Here is a 17,438-nt window from a genome sequence, read left to right as displayed (position 1 = left end):
CTGCCAGACCTGCTGAGTTTTTCCAGGTAATTCTGTTTTTGTTTAGGATTTACTTAATGATAGATTCCAGCATTTTCCCAACACTGATGTTAGGCTAACTAGCCTGTAGTTCAGTTTTCTCTCTCCCTCCCTTCTTGAAAACTGGTGCAACATTTGCCAAATTCTTAATAGGACTTTTCCTAAATCTACATAGGTACACTAGATTAGGCAAAAGCAAGTGCAAGACAGGCACTAAGGGGAAGCAAAAGAATGCATAGTTGAGTATTGTTTGTATTATTGGATAATTTTGGTGTAGATGGTTGGTTCATGGTGTCTTTATTACAGAATTTTGGTCAAGAGTACACTGTAATACTCTGTAATATACATATTGGAAAAGTATGAAAGTCTGGAGCAAATACGATCTGGGAAACTTTTTTTAGGAGTACTGGAGGCCTGATGAGAGAGTCATAGTCTCTCTGTCCAGGGCAATGGTGTTCTGGATGAACTCTTCCTTCCTCATCCTCTTAAGGTGGTCAGCAAAGGCCTGGTAACAAGGGCAGTGGCCTCATGATTGTCAGGTGGTTGACGGTGCAACAGACTACCCTAAATGACAGGACACACACCGGTAAGTGCTGGAGGGCTCCCCCATCCCCAGTTCCGAGCAGTCCAGGCAGTGGAACTGTCATTTCAAGATGCCAATGTCCTGCTCCACCACGTAGAAACATTGTCCACAGGTGGTTGGTGGCAGAGGGTAGTCATGCACAACATGTAGAGCAGGTAGGCTTTGTTTCAATATGGTGGCTTGAGCGTGGTGGGAATGAATGACTGGTGCAGGATGAAAGCATTGTGACTCTTGCCAGAATAGAACCCTAAGGTTGCGGTGCATTTCCTCATTGAGATGTGGCATCCACAGAGCCACATTTGTGATGTTATAGGCTCCCTGCATCATTAGTAAGTACAATACCCTGGCAAAGCCATGTGCCCTGTTGTCATCTGCCTTATTACAGAGAAATTGGAGGTGTCCTTAAGCCTTGTTTACAGGACTTCAAGTGGCCTTCCAGATGGAACAAAGCACAGCCAACTGAGAAATGTTGGCAATGTCGTCAGCTCCAGCCTGGAAGGAGGGCCACAGTGACCCTAGTGGCTGCATGGTCCTTACCCTGCTGTGGTTGCAGGTGCAGTCCAAAAAGATGGCACAATTGTGTGCCACTTCCTTGATGGAGGAAGACACGGCTCCTGGCTGAGGTGGACTTAAGTGTTCTCTGAAGAAGCTAGCTTGATGAGGCCTCCTGTTGGGAGACTTCCTCCTCTGCCCTCTGCAAACAGCTTCCTCTCTCTGCTGCCTCTGCTCCATCTCCAGCCCAAGAGGAACTGCAACTATGGCCCCCATGACCTGGGAACAAGCTTTCTGCTCAGAGGCCTTTCAAATCTACATTATTTCCAAAGGTGCTGCACCACTTTCTTCTGACTGAAATGAGCTTCTGTCAATTTCTCTAACATAGGACTTCTACTAACTCTGCAGCAACAAAAGAAAGACAAAAGCACCTCACATGAAAGGCCCTTTGTCTTGTGCTAGTCAGGGGTCCCCTGTCAGCTATGAGATTTTTAGGGGGGAGTGTTAACAGGCGAGATTGACGCCGTATGTGCTAAGTTGTTGGGAGCAGACTTTCCACCATCTTTTAATTCTCCACACTCCAGTAGTGCAAATGCCAGTGACACTAGAGAGCTGAATTTGCAATTGTGGAGTCAGGGAACAGGTAGTAGAATGATAGTAAAGTGACTATAAAACAATGGACAACAAGGATTAAAGATAGCTACTGAAACTGGCAAAAGGAAGTGCTGTTCCACAGGGATTGGTGCTTGGACCACTGTTGCTAAGTTTACATTAATGATTTTAGACTTAGGAACTGGAACTATAATTTCAAAGTTTGCAAATATCAGTTTAGTTAATCCAAAGGAAGAATGCAACTGAGTACAGGAAGGCATTAATAAGCTTGCAGAATTGCCATAAAATTTGCAAAATAATTTCAGTGTAAATAAGTGCGAGGTAGTGCATTTTGACAGGAAGCATAAAGAGGCCATGAAGAGCTTGGAACGAGTCAAAATTAAGTAGACAAGCAAAGGAGCAGATACAAATGATTAAAAGTAGCACTGCAGGTTAATAAGGCATTGAAAAAGCACTGGGGTTCATTTTTCTTAAAAGAGGGATTAAAAATCAAAGTTGTGTTAAACTTGTACAGCCTACACTTTAGTGAACAACTCTAGTCTCCATCTTATAAAAATATAGAGGCATTAGATAAGGTGCAAAATAGACTCACAAGGATGATCCCAGAACTGAAGAGATTATTAAGAAAGGTGGAACAGATTGGTGCTCCTTTTCCAAGAGAAGGGGTAGGCTGTGGGTGACCTGCTAGAGACCTATTTCTGAAATCTGTTCCTGACCTACAACCTTTTGAGTTATCCGCTCTCCTCCAATTTAGTCCTTTTGAGCATCCCCAATTTTAATCGCTCCACCACTAGCTGCCCTCCCTTATGCTGCCAAGTTCTTAACCTCCGGAATTTCCTCCCCAAGCTTCTCTGCCTCTCTTCTTTGCTTTCCTTCTTTAAGGCATTCTTTAAAACCAACCTCTTTGACCTGCCAAATGGCCAGTGTCTGTGTTGCAAGCTCTGTGTAACTCTTGATAATGGAACTGCCTATGTCGTTTTGTCAAATGTGGACATGGGATACTTTTGCATTTGCCCTGGCAGGAACATAGCAGTTCCAGACAGGCAGCATAAAACAGGTACTTGCTAGCTGAAATCCATGAATCTCTCACCTACAGCTACAATATACATGTACCCAAAAAACAAAGCAAAAAGCCTTAAAGTACCAACATAGCTCATTTCAGATAAGTCACATCCATCACCTGCAGTTTAGATCCATGTAGTCTTTGAAGCTTGGTCAAAAAAACTATTTTCACTTTCCCTTATTTTCATCCTATTCACCAACCAGGGCTCATTGAATCAGAGGGAAGTGTAAAGGTGGGACTTTTAAGTGAGAAATCTCCAACTGATCGCTCCAACCGAATTAATTGCTCCAATACCAAGAAGTAGACAAGTAAACAGCTCACTTATGTTCAGAATAGTTAAATTTCAGTGCTCAAGTCTTGACTTCATACTTGGGAGTCTCAATTGATCCTAGCATTGATTCTAGAGGATTAGTTGCTTCTTGCACTCCAAGCAACGACCTCAAGAAAATATTAAATATGCAAAATGATATTTGATAATTTATGCTGAAACAAAAGATCAAAATGAACATATAAAAGAAATCAATAAACCAATAAAAAATATTTGGCTCTCCTCGGAACAAGTGATGGTTATTTCACAAAATCAGCATGGCAAACCCAAATATGAAAGTGTCACTGAGGCCCCTAACTTATGTCCTTCTCTAAATTACAACCTTCCGATTACAGGAGGAGTCCACCAGAAAGTACAAAAGCAAGATCGAGAGTTAAACTAAACTTGACTAAAGAAAACAAGCCAATTGCTGAGGAAGAAGCACATATTCGAGAAGGGAGGGGAAGAACAAGGAAGAGTGAAAGACAGTAGCCTATTGATGGACCAGGATACATTGGTAGATAACAAAAACAGAAAATGCTGGAAAAACTCAGCAGATTGGGCATTATCTGTGGAGAGAGAAACAGAGTTAACATTTTGAGTCCAATGATTCTTGTTCCTAAGAGGAGTCATATTGGACTCAAAATGTTAACTCTGCTTCTCTCTCCACAGATACTGCCAGACCTGCTGAGTTTTTCTAGCATTTTCTGTATTTGTTTCAGATTGCTGTAGTATTATACTTTTACATTGACATATACACTTCATTAGCTGAACGGTGGCCTCTATATATATATATATTGATGAATGCCATAATAGCCCATGACCTTACTTCATTAGCTATACTTCAAATGCCATGGGCAGTGTTCCTTTAGGAGACATTAGAGTGGAGCACAGGTTTGCTCTTTTGACAATGCAGTGGCCACCATAAAACAGAATTCTTGCTGAGGTAATTATCTACAAAAAAAAAAACAATAGCAGAAACCAAACTAAGGTGGCCAAGATCAACATTCAAGGCACACGGAAAATTTTACATCACTAGAATTTTCCCCTCATGATTTTCATCAGGATCACCTTATAATTACCAGCATTAGTGAATATTTTTCCAAAAGATGAAGGGGGAATAAAAACCCAACCTATGCAGAGCATACTTGATATCACTATACCACTGGTATGCTTGTGGATTTCTCAGCTTCACCTGAAAGCAGTGGGACATCAGGTGGGAATAGGTTCTTTAACCACCCCTACCTACAACTGGAAATTCGAGAAGGGAACGTTCTGCTTGTTTATTCAGGTTCCAAAATTAGCGTCAAAACAAGTTCTCAAGATTGAACTGGATAATGCTCTCATGCTACAAAAGCACGAATACAAAAAAAAGTGTGTTTGCCACAGGCATGTCCAGTATTGGTCCAATAATGGGCTCTAACATAGTAGTCATAGAGGGAGTGTACTTACCTTCATCTCTACCTCCCAGAAGACTGAATTTGTGCTATATCCATCATAGAGGATTCTGAATTAAAACTGTTACTGTATACAAAACTAAGCCTCTCAGGGGGTCAGTCAATTGTACCCAGAAAGCATATGGTCCAGCACCCTTTTCCAGTTAGAGTTGCCTGTAGAATACTCCTATAATCTTGTTACAGACACACAGCATCGATCTTCTGAATATCATTTCCCCTCCCCCTTTCACAGCTAGACTGGAATCAAAGTGTCACAACAGCTACTCCAATTCTGATGACAAAACTATGTACCAATCCATCCACTTAAAATACTATCAATTCCTCTCCTTCCCTTCTGAGTGATTCTCCCACTCATCTGGGTTGAAGTCATACAACCACTACTACAAAACCAAAAGTAAGCACTAAGCTCCCAAATTTTTGCAATTCTCTCACATAAAACATGATTTTATTTGTTTTCCTCTGACTTCAGTTTCATCTATCTCAGCTTTTCCTGAACCATTCGAGTGTTAAACAGATCATCATGCTCTAGGTTAAATACCTCTTTCCTCTTCCTTCTGAATTTACTTTGGCCTCCCTCTTCTGATTCAGAAAGACAGTCCATCAAATCTGAACTTGGATTCACAGGAGCTTCTGAATGCTCTCCAAATTCTGGTGTGCTACGTACTCTGAAGGCATCAACACCTTCTTCCAATGTTATTGTGACACGGTTTTTGGAATAATCGTGACATTCTTCCAATCTTAGTGGGCTGGGCTCCTTCGAGATAGCTGCGCACTCCTCCAATTCTGCTGAGCTTAACACTCTAGAGATAGCTGCACATTCTTCCAGTGGAGCAAGTTCTTTAGACAGCTCTGGACATTCTTGGGATGCTACTGGATCAGGCACCTTCAAGGCATCTGGACCTTCTTCTAAATCTGATGGTCCAACCTCTTTGAAAAGCTCTGGACACTCTCTGAATTCTGTTTGGTCATGCTCCCTGATGAGCTCTGGGCATTCCTCCAGTTCTGGCAGCCCAGGCACCCATGAGTGTTCCTCACATTTTTCCAAATCCGGTGGATCAGGCTCCTTGGAGAGTTTTGGAATATATTTTACGGGACTTTCCAACTGACATCCTGAAATATTAGCAAGGTCAACCAAGGAGATTCTATCAAGGCAAACTCTGACATCAGCATAGATTCCTGCTTTTAACAATAAGTCTTTATCCTTAGAAAGCAGATGGCTTCTTGCAGAGCTCCCTGTAACGGGATTTGGTAGCTGTTTCACAACCTGTGAAAATGAGAGGCAAGAATTTCAGTAAAGGAATTGCACTAGAAAACACCATACAATTTGTATCAGCCCCAAAATGTCACATAAAACAACAAAATAAAAACACAAGGGGTCATAGCAGCAAACCAAGTGATATGTTTCCCATCATACGGTGTAGAGAGAAATAATTTGATGCTCCTGCTTTAATTAAATTGGGCAGGGGGAGGAGGGAGGGAAATCACTATAAATTACTGCACTCCTGATATGAACAAAGGTTTCATGGGCAGACAGCAATTCTGAAATGTAGCCAAAACTATGGTCAGGCCACAAATTCAGCAACTCTTTAACCACACTACTCATATCCTGATCAGAAAACAAGTAGTGAGCACCTTACCTCCAAGCCAGTCCAGTTTTACAGCTGCTCAAAATGTTAGCGGCTGAAATGCATTTTTCCTAATGTCTTCAAGAGGGCATTTGTAACCCTCTATGGCTTTATGAATTCCTCACAGCACTACTGTCTACCTTCATCTCATGGTAATGTACATATTGTATGCTGGGGAAGTCTACACAAGCTCAGAAGCTATCTAACTTTGAGGTAAAAATATCCAGGTAAAGGTCAGTTTTTCTGACAGGTGAAATGAAAAAACTTTCAAGGTATTAAAAGACAAAAAGAACATTTTTAAAACTTTTTTGATCAAGTAACAGAGAAGGTTGATGAAGGGAATGTAGCGGATATTACCTATATGGATTTTAAGAAAGTGTTTAACAAACTACCACATAAAAGGCTGCTTAATGAAATTGAGGCTCGTGGAATCAGAGGGTCAGTGTCAGCTTGGATAAAAACTTGGCTTAAAGGCCAGAAAAAAGTGAATCATGATAAATGGCTATTATTCAGACTGGGACAAAGTAGATAGTGAGTGTTCCCCAAGGATCAGTGCTAGGGACACTGCTTTCTTTTGATATATATAGATGACTTGGATCTTGGAATACAGAGTAAAATTTCAATATTTGCCGTTAGTACGAACCTGAAGGAGTGCAAACATTCAGGGTGATACAAATCACCTGCAACATGACATGGATAGGCTAACAATGGGCAGGAAAGTGGAGATGGAATTTAATACAGAGAAGTGTGAGGTGATGCATTTTAACAGAAGGAATATGGATAGGCACTACAGACTTAATGGCAAAGTTCTAAAGAGTGTACAGCAACAAAAGGACCTTGGGGTGCATGTGCATAGATTTTTGAAGGTGGCAGGACATATGAGAAGGTTGTTCTTCTTGGAGAAAAGGCGATTGAGGGGAGATTTGATAGAAGTGTAGAAGATTATGACAGGTTTGGATAAGGCAGACACAGAAAAACTGTCCCCATTAGCTGATAGTACAAGGCTAGGGGACACAGATTTAAGATTTTGGACAAGAGATGCAGGGGAATGCGAAAAATAACTTTTTTTTTTTACACAGCAAGTGGTAAAGACCTGGAACTTTCTGCCCACAAGGATGGTGGAAGCAGAAACAATCAATGATTTAAAAAGGAAATTGGATGTGCACTTGAAGGAAATAAACCTGCACGGCTACAGGGATCGAGTGGGGGGGAGTGGAGCTGATTGGATTGCTCTGAGGAGAGACGGCATGGGCTCGATGAGTCGAACAGCGTAACTGTTATCTCAAAAGGAACAACATGCAGGGTTACAGGGAAAAGACTGGGTAATGGTACTAGGTGAGTTGGTCATTCAGACAGCTGGCCAGATGACCTCCTGCGCCGTAATAATTCTGTGATTGTGCCATAAATGACCCCATGACTAATTTAAATATCATCATTATGAAAAATGGATTTTTAAACATCTTGTTTAGAAGCTGATTATGAATATAAAAATTCCAAATAATGCAGAAAAAAATGGCAAATAAACGTTTCTTCAAAAATATTCTGACTGACTCAACTGGATGTGTGATGGTGAAAATATTTGAAGTATTTAGACAAGGATTTTCCAGTGATAGACTTTTGTTTATAAAGAGAATGCTGCAAGTAGTAAAATTTGTGCACAGGAGTAAGACTTGCAACAATTCTCTCAACAAAAGGTTGAAGTTCATCAACATTCTATCATCCTCCAAAACTCTATGAATTGGACATCCTGGGGAGACAAAAAAAACCTTAAAAACCTGTAAACAACTTCAGGAGAAATTGACAATCAAGCAAAAATGGAATCAAAGCCTGCCTGGGGTCAGTCACAGGATGATCTCATCTAGGCCAATTTCTCAATTTTCCAAAATATTCTCACTCAGGAATCCCTACCCCATCAGCAACACACTCACCTGCCATTTTGTTTAGGGTTTGAAAGAACAAGTATAGACAATTCAATGAATCATCAGGTTTGTACCAGAAACAGTAATGTGTTGAAATGAAGTTGTAACTTCCCTATTGTGCTAGACTGCGCGCATTGTCAGTAAGTGGAAAAATCTAACTTAATTGAGAGATATTTTTAAATGCAGAGATGGAAAAGAGGGGGAAGAATCTTAACTATCACATACATTCAACATGAAAGGAATTTTATCCCACTGGTAAGATAACATACTAATATTAATGTTTGGATTTCCAAAAGGCGTTCGATAAGGCCACTTAATAAGATAAGAGCCCATGGTGTTGGGGGTAGTATATTAGCATGGATAGGGGACTGGCTAACTAACAAATGACAGACAGTTGGGATATTGGGGGGGCATTTTCAGGATGGCAACCTGTAACAAGTGGAGTGCCACAGGGATCAGTGCTGGGGCCACAATTATTTATATTATATATTAATGACTTGGATGAGGGAAATTAATGTACTATTGCCAAGTTTGCAGATGACCACAAAAATAGGCAGAAAGGCAAATGGTGAGGAGGACACAAGGAGTCTACAAAGGGATATAGACTGGTTAAGCGAGTGGGCAAAAATGTGGCAGATGGAATATAATGTGGGAGAGTGTGAGGTTATGCATTTTGGCAGGAAGAATAAAGGAGCTGAATATTATTTAAATGGAGAAAAACTGAAGAAAGCTCCAGCAAAGGGATTTGGGGGTCCTTGTGCTTGAATCCCAAAAAGCTAGCATACAAGTTCAGCAGGTAATAGGGAAGGCAAATGAAATGTTGGCCTTTATTTCAAAGGGAATGGAATATAAAAATAGGGAAGTCTTGCTAAAACTATACAAGGCACTAGTTAGACCACATCTAGAATACTGTAAACAGTTCTGGTCCACTTATTTAAGGAAAGATATACTGGCATTGGAGGCAGTCCAGGGAAGGTTCACTAGGTTGATCCGGGGATGGAGGGATTTTCTTATAGGGAGAGGCTGAGTCAGTTGGGCCTGTACTCATTGGAGTTTAGAAGAATGAGAGATTCTTAGAGGGCTTGACAGGGTAGATGCTGAGAGCTTGTTTCCCCTTGTGGGAGAGTCTAGGACCAGAGGGCATAATCTCAGAGTAAGGGGTCATCCATTTAAAACAGAGATGAGGAGGAATTTCTTCTCTCAAAGGGTAGTCAAACTGTGGAATTCTTTACCTTAGAGGGCTGTAGAGGCTGGGTCGCTAAGTATATTCAAGGCTGAGATAGACAGATTTTTAATCATTAAGAGAATCAAGGGTTATGGGGAAAAGGCAGGAAAGTGGAGTTGAAGATTATCAGATCAGCCATGATCTCATTGAATGGCAGAGCAGACTTGACGGGCCAAATGGCCTACGTCTTATGGCCTTAAGACAAAACTAACATTTTCCACATTTTCTCTTTGTGCAACTAGATTATTTTCCAATTGGAAAGCACCACTCTAAGATGCAGAATGCTGTTCAGACCCAATCTTGATGACCAAGCCTACAAAGAACATTTCTGCATAAGAAATGCACTTTTACAAGCTTTGGTATCAGAGATGACAAGAAATTGGCCTCTACTGATGTTTGTGTAGCACTCATTCTATTAAAAGACATGTCAATGAACTTTACAGGGTGCTGACTATTGCAGAATACTTTAAGTGGGGAGACAGGGAGTGGAAAAGAGTTTGGTGGAAGAAGAGGAAGGAACAGTATCCGGATCAGAAAAAGCCAAAAGCATGGTCAAAGCGAAATGTCTGAAGAAAGCAGAGAGAGAGATGGCAAGGGAGCCTGTTTCTAAGGGCACATGCAAAGTGATGGACAGTGGCCACCAATAGGAGAAATAGTAGAAAAAATTCTCTGGAACACAGGAATCCAATGAGGCCTCACAATGATTGTGTGGTGGGGGGGTGGTTTGAAATTCAGGCCTTAGGGTAAGTGAAGACACATGCATTGACATTATGACTAAAGGGGAGATAAAGAGTCCCACAGCTTTGAGATTCTCAGAAACAATGAATTAGAGTGGGGGTGGGGTGGGGGGGTGGCAGTGTCACAAAACTTCATTTCAGCACGGTGAGGATGAAGAGTGGAGAAGCAGGGGCTGGGGTTTTCTGCTTCTGCGTAATTATCTACCTAGTAAATGAGTGGATAGAAGATCAAAGGATGAGGACTCAGAAATAGAAACCTCCAGGGGCAAATTATAAAGGAGCAATGGCCATAGTATCAATGAGGACGGGAAGAGAGTACGCAAGAGTTCTGAGGTACAGGGGGTGCAGGTACAGTGTTTAATTAATCTTATAAAAAACAATTTAAAATTGATATTAAAAAAATCAATTACTAAAAATGGGCAAACTTGGACAGTTATCCAAGAAAGGTATATTCACAACCAAGAAGTAGGCCTTGCTAGATTTAGTAAGGAACAATGAGCTAGACTTGGTTATCATCAATTATTAGGTGATCACAATATAATCAAATTCAATGCTTGGTTGGAAAAGGAGAAAGTTATCATGGTTATTAAGATTCTATACTTTGTTATGGCTAACATCCAACAGGTGTTGGCAGAGGTGGATGAGAGCAAACTGGTCAAAACTAGTTATTGAGGAAAACTAGAATGGGAGTTGTTCAAAAACAAATTCTGATCGGTGGCAAGTTGATTCTGATTGGCTGAGTCATTGCCATGGAGAAGGGGAGAAGACAACGGGGAATCTTAGGATCCCCAAGCTCCCAAGTAATTCAAAATAGGTGCAAAGGTCGAACATATTCTTTTTGTTTGCAGAGAACGGGTTCCCACGTATGAATGTATGTCGCTTTTAGCAAGCGTAAATGAGCCACTTTAGGAGCTCGACTGATCACCCTAAATTGGTTGTTGGTGTAGTTATTAATGCACTCAACAAGTGCTGCTCAATCGCATAGATGTTTTGTTCTGGGTTTTGTAAGTACGAGCTGGTTGAGTACAGTCTGCATTCCAATTGGAAAATAATCTAATAAAGTGGTAGGGAATGTCTCTGAATGTAATTTATAAACTTCCAGAAAGCATTCAATAAGCTTCAACATAAGAGACTGCTATCCGAAACTTATGAAATTAAAGGCAAATTACTGACTCGCTTAGAAGATTGCTTAGGCAGAAGACAGAAAATAGACATGATGGGTTTGTGCTCAAACTGGAAAGAAGTGACATCACTAGTGGCATCCCACAAGGATCAGTACTGTGGCTTCAATTATTCATTATATTTATTAATAGCAAATCTAATAGAATCATATATCCAAGTTTGCCAATGACACAAATTGGTGGCAAGACATTAATAAAGAGTGGGTAAATAAATTTAATCACAGGTATGTATGAAATCATCTATTTGGGGCCAGAAGAAAGATAAATTGAGTTTTTTGTTAAAAAAAGGTAGAAAACCAGGCACAGTTGAAGTCTAAAGAGAAGCAGGAATCAATGTACACAGATCACTAAAATGTAGTAGTTTGGTACAAAAATAATCAAAAAGATGAATGGAATGTTAAGCTTTAGAGGGCTAGAGAATAAAAGGAAGGAAGTTTTGCTAAAGATATGCGAGCCCTCATTCAGTCACATCTAGAGTACTGGGTATAGCTCTGGGCACTACACCATAGAAAGGAGGTGCAGTGGCCTTGAAATGAATACAGCACAGCACAAAATTACTAGAATGTTGGCAGGGTTCCACAGGATAATTTAAAAGATTCAAAAGTTAGGCTTGTGTTCCCTTCAATATAGGTTACAGTGATTTCTTTGAGCTTTCTGGGATTTTAAAAGGAATTGACCAGTAGATAAGCTTGTTCTGCTGGTGGGGGAGTCCAGGACAAGAAAGCATAACCTTAAAATTAGAGCCAGGTCAATCAGAAGAGAAGTTAGGAAATACAGGTGAAAATGCAGAAGTCTCTTCCACGAAAAGCAATAAATGATGCAGATCAGCCATAATCTTATTGAAAGGCACAACAGGCTTCAGAGACTGAATGGATTCCTCCTGTTCCTATGTGGAACTGTCAAAGACGTTAGGGATATTCAGCACACAACCAGATACAAGTATGGACAGTTAAGAGTATTACAGCAATGGGCATTTATGAGCTAACAGCCACTTCTCATTCTGGATTTCTTCCAATATTTTTTATGCATTGACATATCAGGTTAAATTGCAAATGTGGCCAAAATCTAGAGTCAAGGTTGCATTCTAGCACCACACAAAAACCCCATCAAGAAAAGGAGCCTCACTTCACACACTGTACCACCTGATTCACAGCCTACAAATGTCAATGGAATGGCAAAAGCACTTTGAACCAATATGTGGTGTGGAAAAGTACTAAAAACAAAAAAACTGCGGATGCTGGAAATTCAAAACAAATTTGTTGTGGAAAAGTACTGTTTGGTACTGAAGGGAAAAGTCAAGCTTCTTTGAGGCTCTTCTGCAATAGTGGAAATGTAAAGTCAGTAACCAATTGATGCTAATGCATCGTGAGCCCCATCACCTCAGTTCCTATGTCACATCAGCTGATCTACTGCTGTGTCATGATCAATCTCTGAACCTTTCAGCAGGTAGGGCAGGCTCTTTAGAAAGCAGCTCAAATCTAGATTATTTCAAACCCAGTCTGAAACTGCCAGCAGATGGCACTCCAAGTCCATTCATGTGCAACGCTATCTTCTGCAAGGAACATTTTAAAAATGGTACCACTATTGTGATGATTCTCCTCACAGCTGATGTGGGAGTATAGCAGTGAAGCACTGGTTCAACCTGCCTTTATGTCAATCACTTGCTGAGCACCAAGGGTGCTAAAACACACAAGGTATTGCTGAAATCTTACTACAAGTCATAAAATACCCAATTTTCATTTAATGCTGCTCGAGATACCTTGTGTACCAACAATGCAAACATACAAATTAGGAGTAGGCCACTCAGCACCTCGAGCCTGCTCTGCCACTCAACAAGGTCATGGCTGATCTGAATGTAACCTCAACACTACATTCCTGCCTACCCTCGATAACCTTTCACCTCCTTGTTAATCAAGAATCTATCTTGCTCTGCCTTAAAAATACTCAAAGATACTGCTTCCACCACCTTTTGAGGAAGAGAGTTCCAAAAACTCACTACCCTCAGAGAAAAAGATTTCTCCTCATCTCAGTCTTAAACGAGCGATCCCTTATTTTTAAACAGTAACCCCTAGTTCTAGATTCTCCCACAAGAGGGAATGTCCTCTCCACATCCACTCTGTCAAGACCCCTCAGGATCTTAAAGGTTTCAATTAAGTCATCTCTTACTCTTCTAAATTCCAGTGGATACAAGCCTAACCTCTCCAGCCTTTCCTCATAAGACAACCCATCCATTCCTGGTATTAGTCTAGTAAACCTTCTCTGAACTTGCTTCTAACACATTTACAGCATTCTTTAAATAAGGAGACCAGTACTATACACAATTGTACCCAAGTCAACACCCTCTCCCACATTTTGATTTAAGTTGGAGTGCATCAATCCAAAGTGAAAAATGGTTGTTTGTCCAAGGTTCTTACTACATACACTAGGGATTGCTAATCAAGTGCACTATCCAATATGATAATGAACTCCCATGATAACAAAAAGCTCAATGATCAATAGCTGATGGTTCCATGGGTGCCCATTTATGTAGGCGCATGCATGTTAGTTATTTGTTTTCAAAGCTTTTCACCTCTTGTACTAGATTCAATCCATTCTCAGCCGGATGCAGGCTTGTCTCATGGGCACCCATATCCATCGCCTGAGGGTTATTTAAACAGTCATTTCTCTTTACAGCATGTTCCTGCCCATTTGTGTCAGGTTCATTGCTCATTTCAGGTGTATCAGCATCCTGTTTTGCATTTGCAGTGCTAAGTGAACTTTGACTAGTCTCAATCCTCTGGTCCACCCGTTCTTCTTCAGCAAAAACCACCTTTGGTTCACATGGTCCCGATTCCCTTCGAGACAGCCTCCCTTTGTCTGCACCAGTGGGAATCTCAATGCCTTTCTGGGCTAAGAAGTATAGCTGTCCATTGAAGAGAAGCAGCGCATTTTCTTTGAATGAACTCCCCACAACCTTGGTATCTACTGGACTGCTGGAGTAAGCCTGCATTAAACTATCCATGCTGACTCCCTTTGCCTGCTGCTTCACAAACGTCTTCAGCACCTGAGAAGCCAGGTTGTTGCAAAATTTTACAGAAACTGGTGTTGGGATAGTAGCACCTTCCTTTCCTGCCCTGTTCATTTTTGTGTCTTGTCTGCCTGAAGAAGGCTCCTTGCTCGGCACTTTGGCCACTGGTGAAGCAGCGGGTGTCTCCTGAACCGGATCAGTCACACCCCTAACCCCACGGATCAATGACGATGGTTTGGGCACCAAAGGCAAGAGGCGCTTGGCCTCAGTCACCTTAACAGGGTTCACTGGGCAAATGTAGATGGCCGTGGTGGGTTTGCTGCAATCACCTCCCTTGGGCAGGTTGCGAGTTCCTCCAAAGATCTTCTGTTGAACTGCCATGGGCAAAGAAAACGTGGAGACACAGCGAACCTCGGCATTGATGGGGATCTGGATGTAGGTCCCAGGACTGGCCACGCTTTGTGCCATCCCCGAGCCAGTGGTGGGGAAAGGGCTAGCGGCCGAACCGCTTGCAGGAGAGGCAACAGAGGAGTATACTTGTTCACCAACACTGACAAGGCTGCTGGCAGAGGGCCTGGGAGTATGTGCCGTCTGGGGTTGAGGACCCAGCTGATTTTGGTTCATAGCTCCTGCAGATCCAGCCACCTGGGAAGAGGCTTGCAAGTGGCTGAAGATTGTTGGCAGTGGGCTTTCCACAGAGCAGAAACTGGACAGGCAGGCCCTCTACTCAACACAACATGGCCCCAAATACTGGCTGTAGACCACTTGATGTTGAGGGGTAGAAACAGCAGCAGTCCTCTGAACATGGGGTACTTGACAGTGGCTCCAGGTCCTGAAAGCACAAAAAGGGGAATATTAATTGGTTTGTATCCCAAATTAATCAACACCTTTATTAGCGAGTGGGGAGGGGAAGAGTGTGATGTGTTGAATTTAAAATTAAATAAATCCAAGCAATTCAGATTAGAACAGGAGCAAGTATAAAAACTTCTTGTAAATTGTCCCATCTGAAAACCTGCCATCACTCACCATCCAGATATATGCTCTTGTTTTAACCTAACCATAAGGCAGGCAACAAGAAGCAGATTTCACATGGGTCCTCAGCCTCAGTTGGTATAGGCATATTATATTCACTCATGCCTCAAAGCACACCAGGTTAATCCAGGGGGGAGGGGGCAGAGCAGAGGGGGGCGGGAAGGGGGTGTGACATGTCGGGCTCCCCTGGGGCGGGAGGGGGAGGGAAAGGCTGAGGGGCCAGGGTCCCCTGTGGGTGTTGTTGATGGGGAGAGCTCCACTGAGGGGTGGTGGGGGGTGGAGGGGCAGCCTCCCCGGGGGGCAATGAGGGCAGATTAGGGGACCACTGAGATGCAGCGATTGGTCAGGATCCCCCAGGGATCGTGAGGGGTTCAGGTTACCCTGCAGTTTAGAGGGTGGGTGTGGGGTTGGGCACCCCTCATGGTGGAGGCACCTCTGGGGGAAGGGGTGAGTGAGGAGTTAGCCACCCCTGGTGGGGGCAGGAAATGAAGGGGGGGGAGTGACAGCACACCTGGGGGTAGTTGGTGGGTAAGGGGTTGGGCACCTCTGGGAGAGGGGAGAGAATAAGGGATCGGGGGTAGAGTGGCAAGGGGGTACGGCAACCCGGGCAGGGGGGAGGGTGGGTAAGTGGTTAAGCACCCCCAGGTGAGCAGGAAATTAGGGGACCCCGGAGGCTGATGGTTCAGGCTCCTCTGGGGTGGTGGGACTAGTCGGGCTCCTCTGGGTGGGAGGGGGCTGTGCGTTGGGAGCGTTCAGGCTCCCCGGGGGCAGGGCTTGAGGGGTCGAGTTCCCGGTGGGATGGGGTGGAGGTGAGGGGTTGGACTAGCTGGTTGCAGTGGAGGTGGGGGGGTGGCAGCCACCCGGGGGGCAGGGTCAGGCTCCTCGGTGGCAATGGGGGAGTGGGTCAGGCTCCCCGGTGGTGAGGTTGGGGAGGGGGGGGGGGGTGTCAGGCTCCCTGATGGCGAGGGGGGGGGGGTGTCAGGCACCCCGGTGGCGAGGGGGGGTGTCAGGCTCCCCGGTGGCGACGGGGGGCGGGGGGTGGGGGGGGTCAGGCTCCCCGGTGGTGAGTGGGGTGGGGGGGGGGCGTGGGGGTCAGACTCCCTGGTGGCGGGGGGGGGGGGGGCGGGGCGTGGGGGTCAGACTCCCCGGTGGCGGGGGTGTGTGTGGGGGGTGTCAGGCTCCCCGGTGGCGGGGGTGTGTGGGGAGATCAGGCTCCCCGGTGGCGGGGGTGGCGGGGTGAGGGGGGGGACTTGCCTCGGGCCCGCTTTGGCAGTGTCTGCTTACCCTGTCCGCGGCGGTGCTCATCCCTCCCACAGCGGACAGGGCCTGGAGCACCGAGCCTGCTCTCCCACTCCCCCTACCGCCCCTGCCCCCAGCTGGCTCCGGCCGGCCATCCCCACAAGTAGAGCCAAGGCCCAGCCGCCCCTCATCCTCCAGCGGGGTCCGGCCGTTAGGCCGCAGTGACATCACCGAGCTGAAAGGAGCACTGAGCCCGATCACTAAGCGAACCCCCAGCTGAACGACAAGTCAACAAAAGCCCATTACCTATGACGGCCTCTCCGGCCCCGCCGTGTTCCCTAACCCGCTTAGCGACTGTACAGCCGGGTCCGTCACTACGCAGGCGCCCAGAGCCGGCAGCCCCGCCGTCAATCACCTGACGTGTTCTCCCAGCCCACTCCCGACACGCCCACCTGTCAGTCACCGCGTCCAACGTCAGTCTGGCCCCGCCCCGAAAAGCCTTCTGTCAATCACAGCGTAAGCGCCAGTTCAGCCCCGACTCTCGGCTAGCCCACCTGTCAATCAGTGTCGGATCCGGGCTCAGATTCTGACAAAAACAGAATTACCTGGAAAAACTCAGCAGGTCTGGCAGCATCGACGGACAAGAAAAAAGTTGACGTTTCAAGTCCTCATGACCCTTCGACAGAACTTGAGTTCGAGTCCAAGAAAGAGTTGAAATTTAAGCAGCTTATATTTCAACTTTCTTGGACTCGAACTCAAGTTCTGTCGAAGGGTCATGAGGACTCGAAACGTCAACTCTTTGATTCTCCGCCGATGCTGCCAGACCTGCTGACTTTTTCCAGGTAATTCTGCTTTTGTTTTGGTTTTCCAGCATCCGCAGTTTTTTTGTTTTTATCTCAGATTCTGACAGCTGTCAATCACAGTCCGCTGCCGCAAGCAAG

The 17,438-nt window shown here is 44.2% G+C and overlaps 1 protein-coding gene across 2 annotated transcripts in view; it reads right to left on the bottom strand.

The window, feature by feature from the left end:
- Positions 1-16,933, bottom strand: part of LOC121282585 — a 46,120-nt gene extending 29,187 nt beyond the window's left edge. The window contains exons 1-3 of one of the 2 annotated variants that reach the window (XM_041196335.1): positions 16,804-16,933; positions 13,789-15,058; positions 5,071-5,796 (exon numbers count right to left, since the gene is read on the bottom strand). In XM_041196335.1, the coding sequence (XP_041052269.1) occupies positions 5,071-5,796; positions 13,789-14,850 (1,788 nt within the window). In that variant the 5' untranslated portion in view covers positions 14,851-15,058; positions 16,804-16,933. Of the gene's footprint in view, positions 1-5,070; positions 5,797-13,788; positions 15,059-15,252; positions 15,339-16,803 lie in introns of those variants that run through there. The other variant, XM_041196337.1, reaches the window with a different exon arrangement.
- Positions 16,934-17,438: the final 505 nt, after the last annotated feature.

Source organism: Carcharodon carcharias, chromosome 9 (assembly GCF_017639515.1).
Source record: "Carcharodon carcharias isolate sCarCar2 chromosome 9, sCarCar2.pri, whole genome shotgun sequence".
In the NCBI taxonomy this organism is placed as follows: domain Eukaryota; kingdom Metazoa; phylum Chordata; class Chondrichthyes; order Lamniformes; family Lamnidae; genus Carcharodon; species Carcharodon carcharias.
Note: the sequence above shows the minus strand (reverse complement) of the source record. Positions and strands in the feature narration are given on the sequence as shown.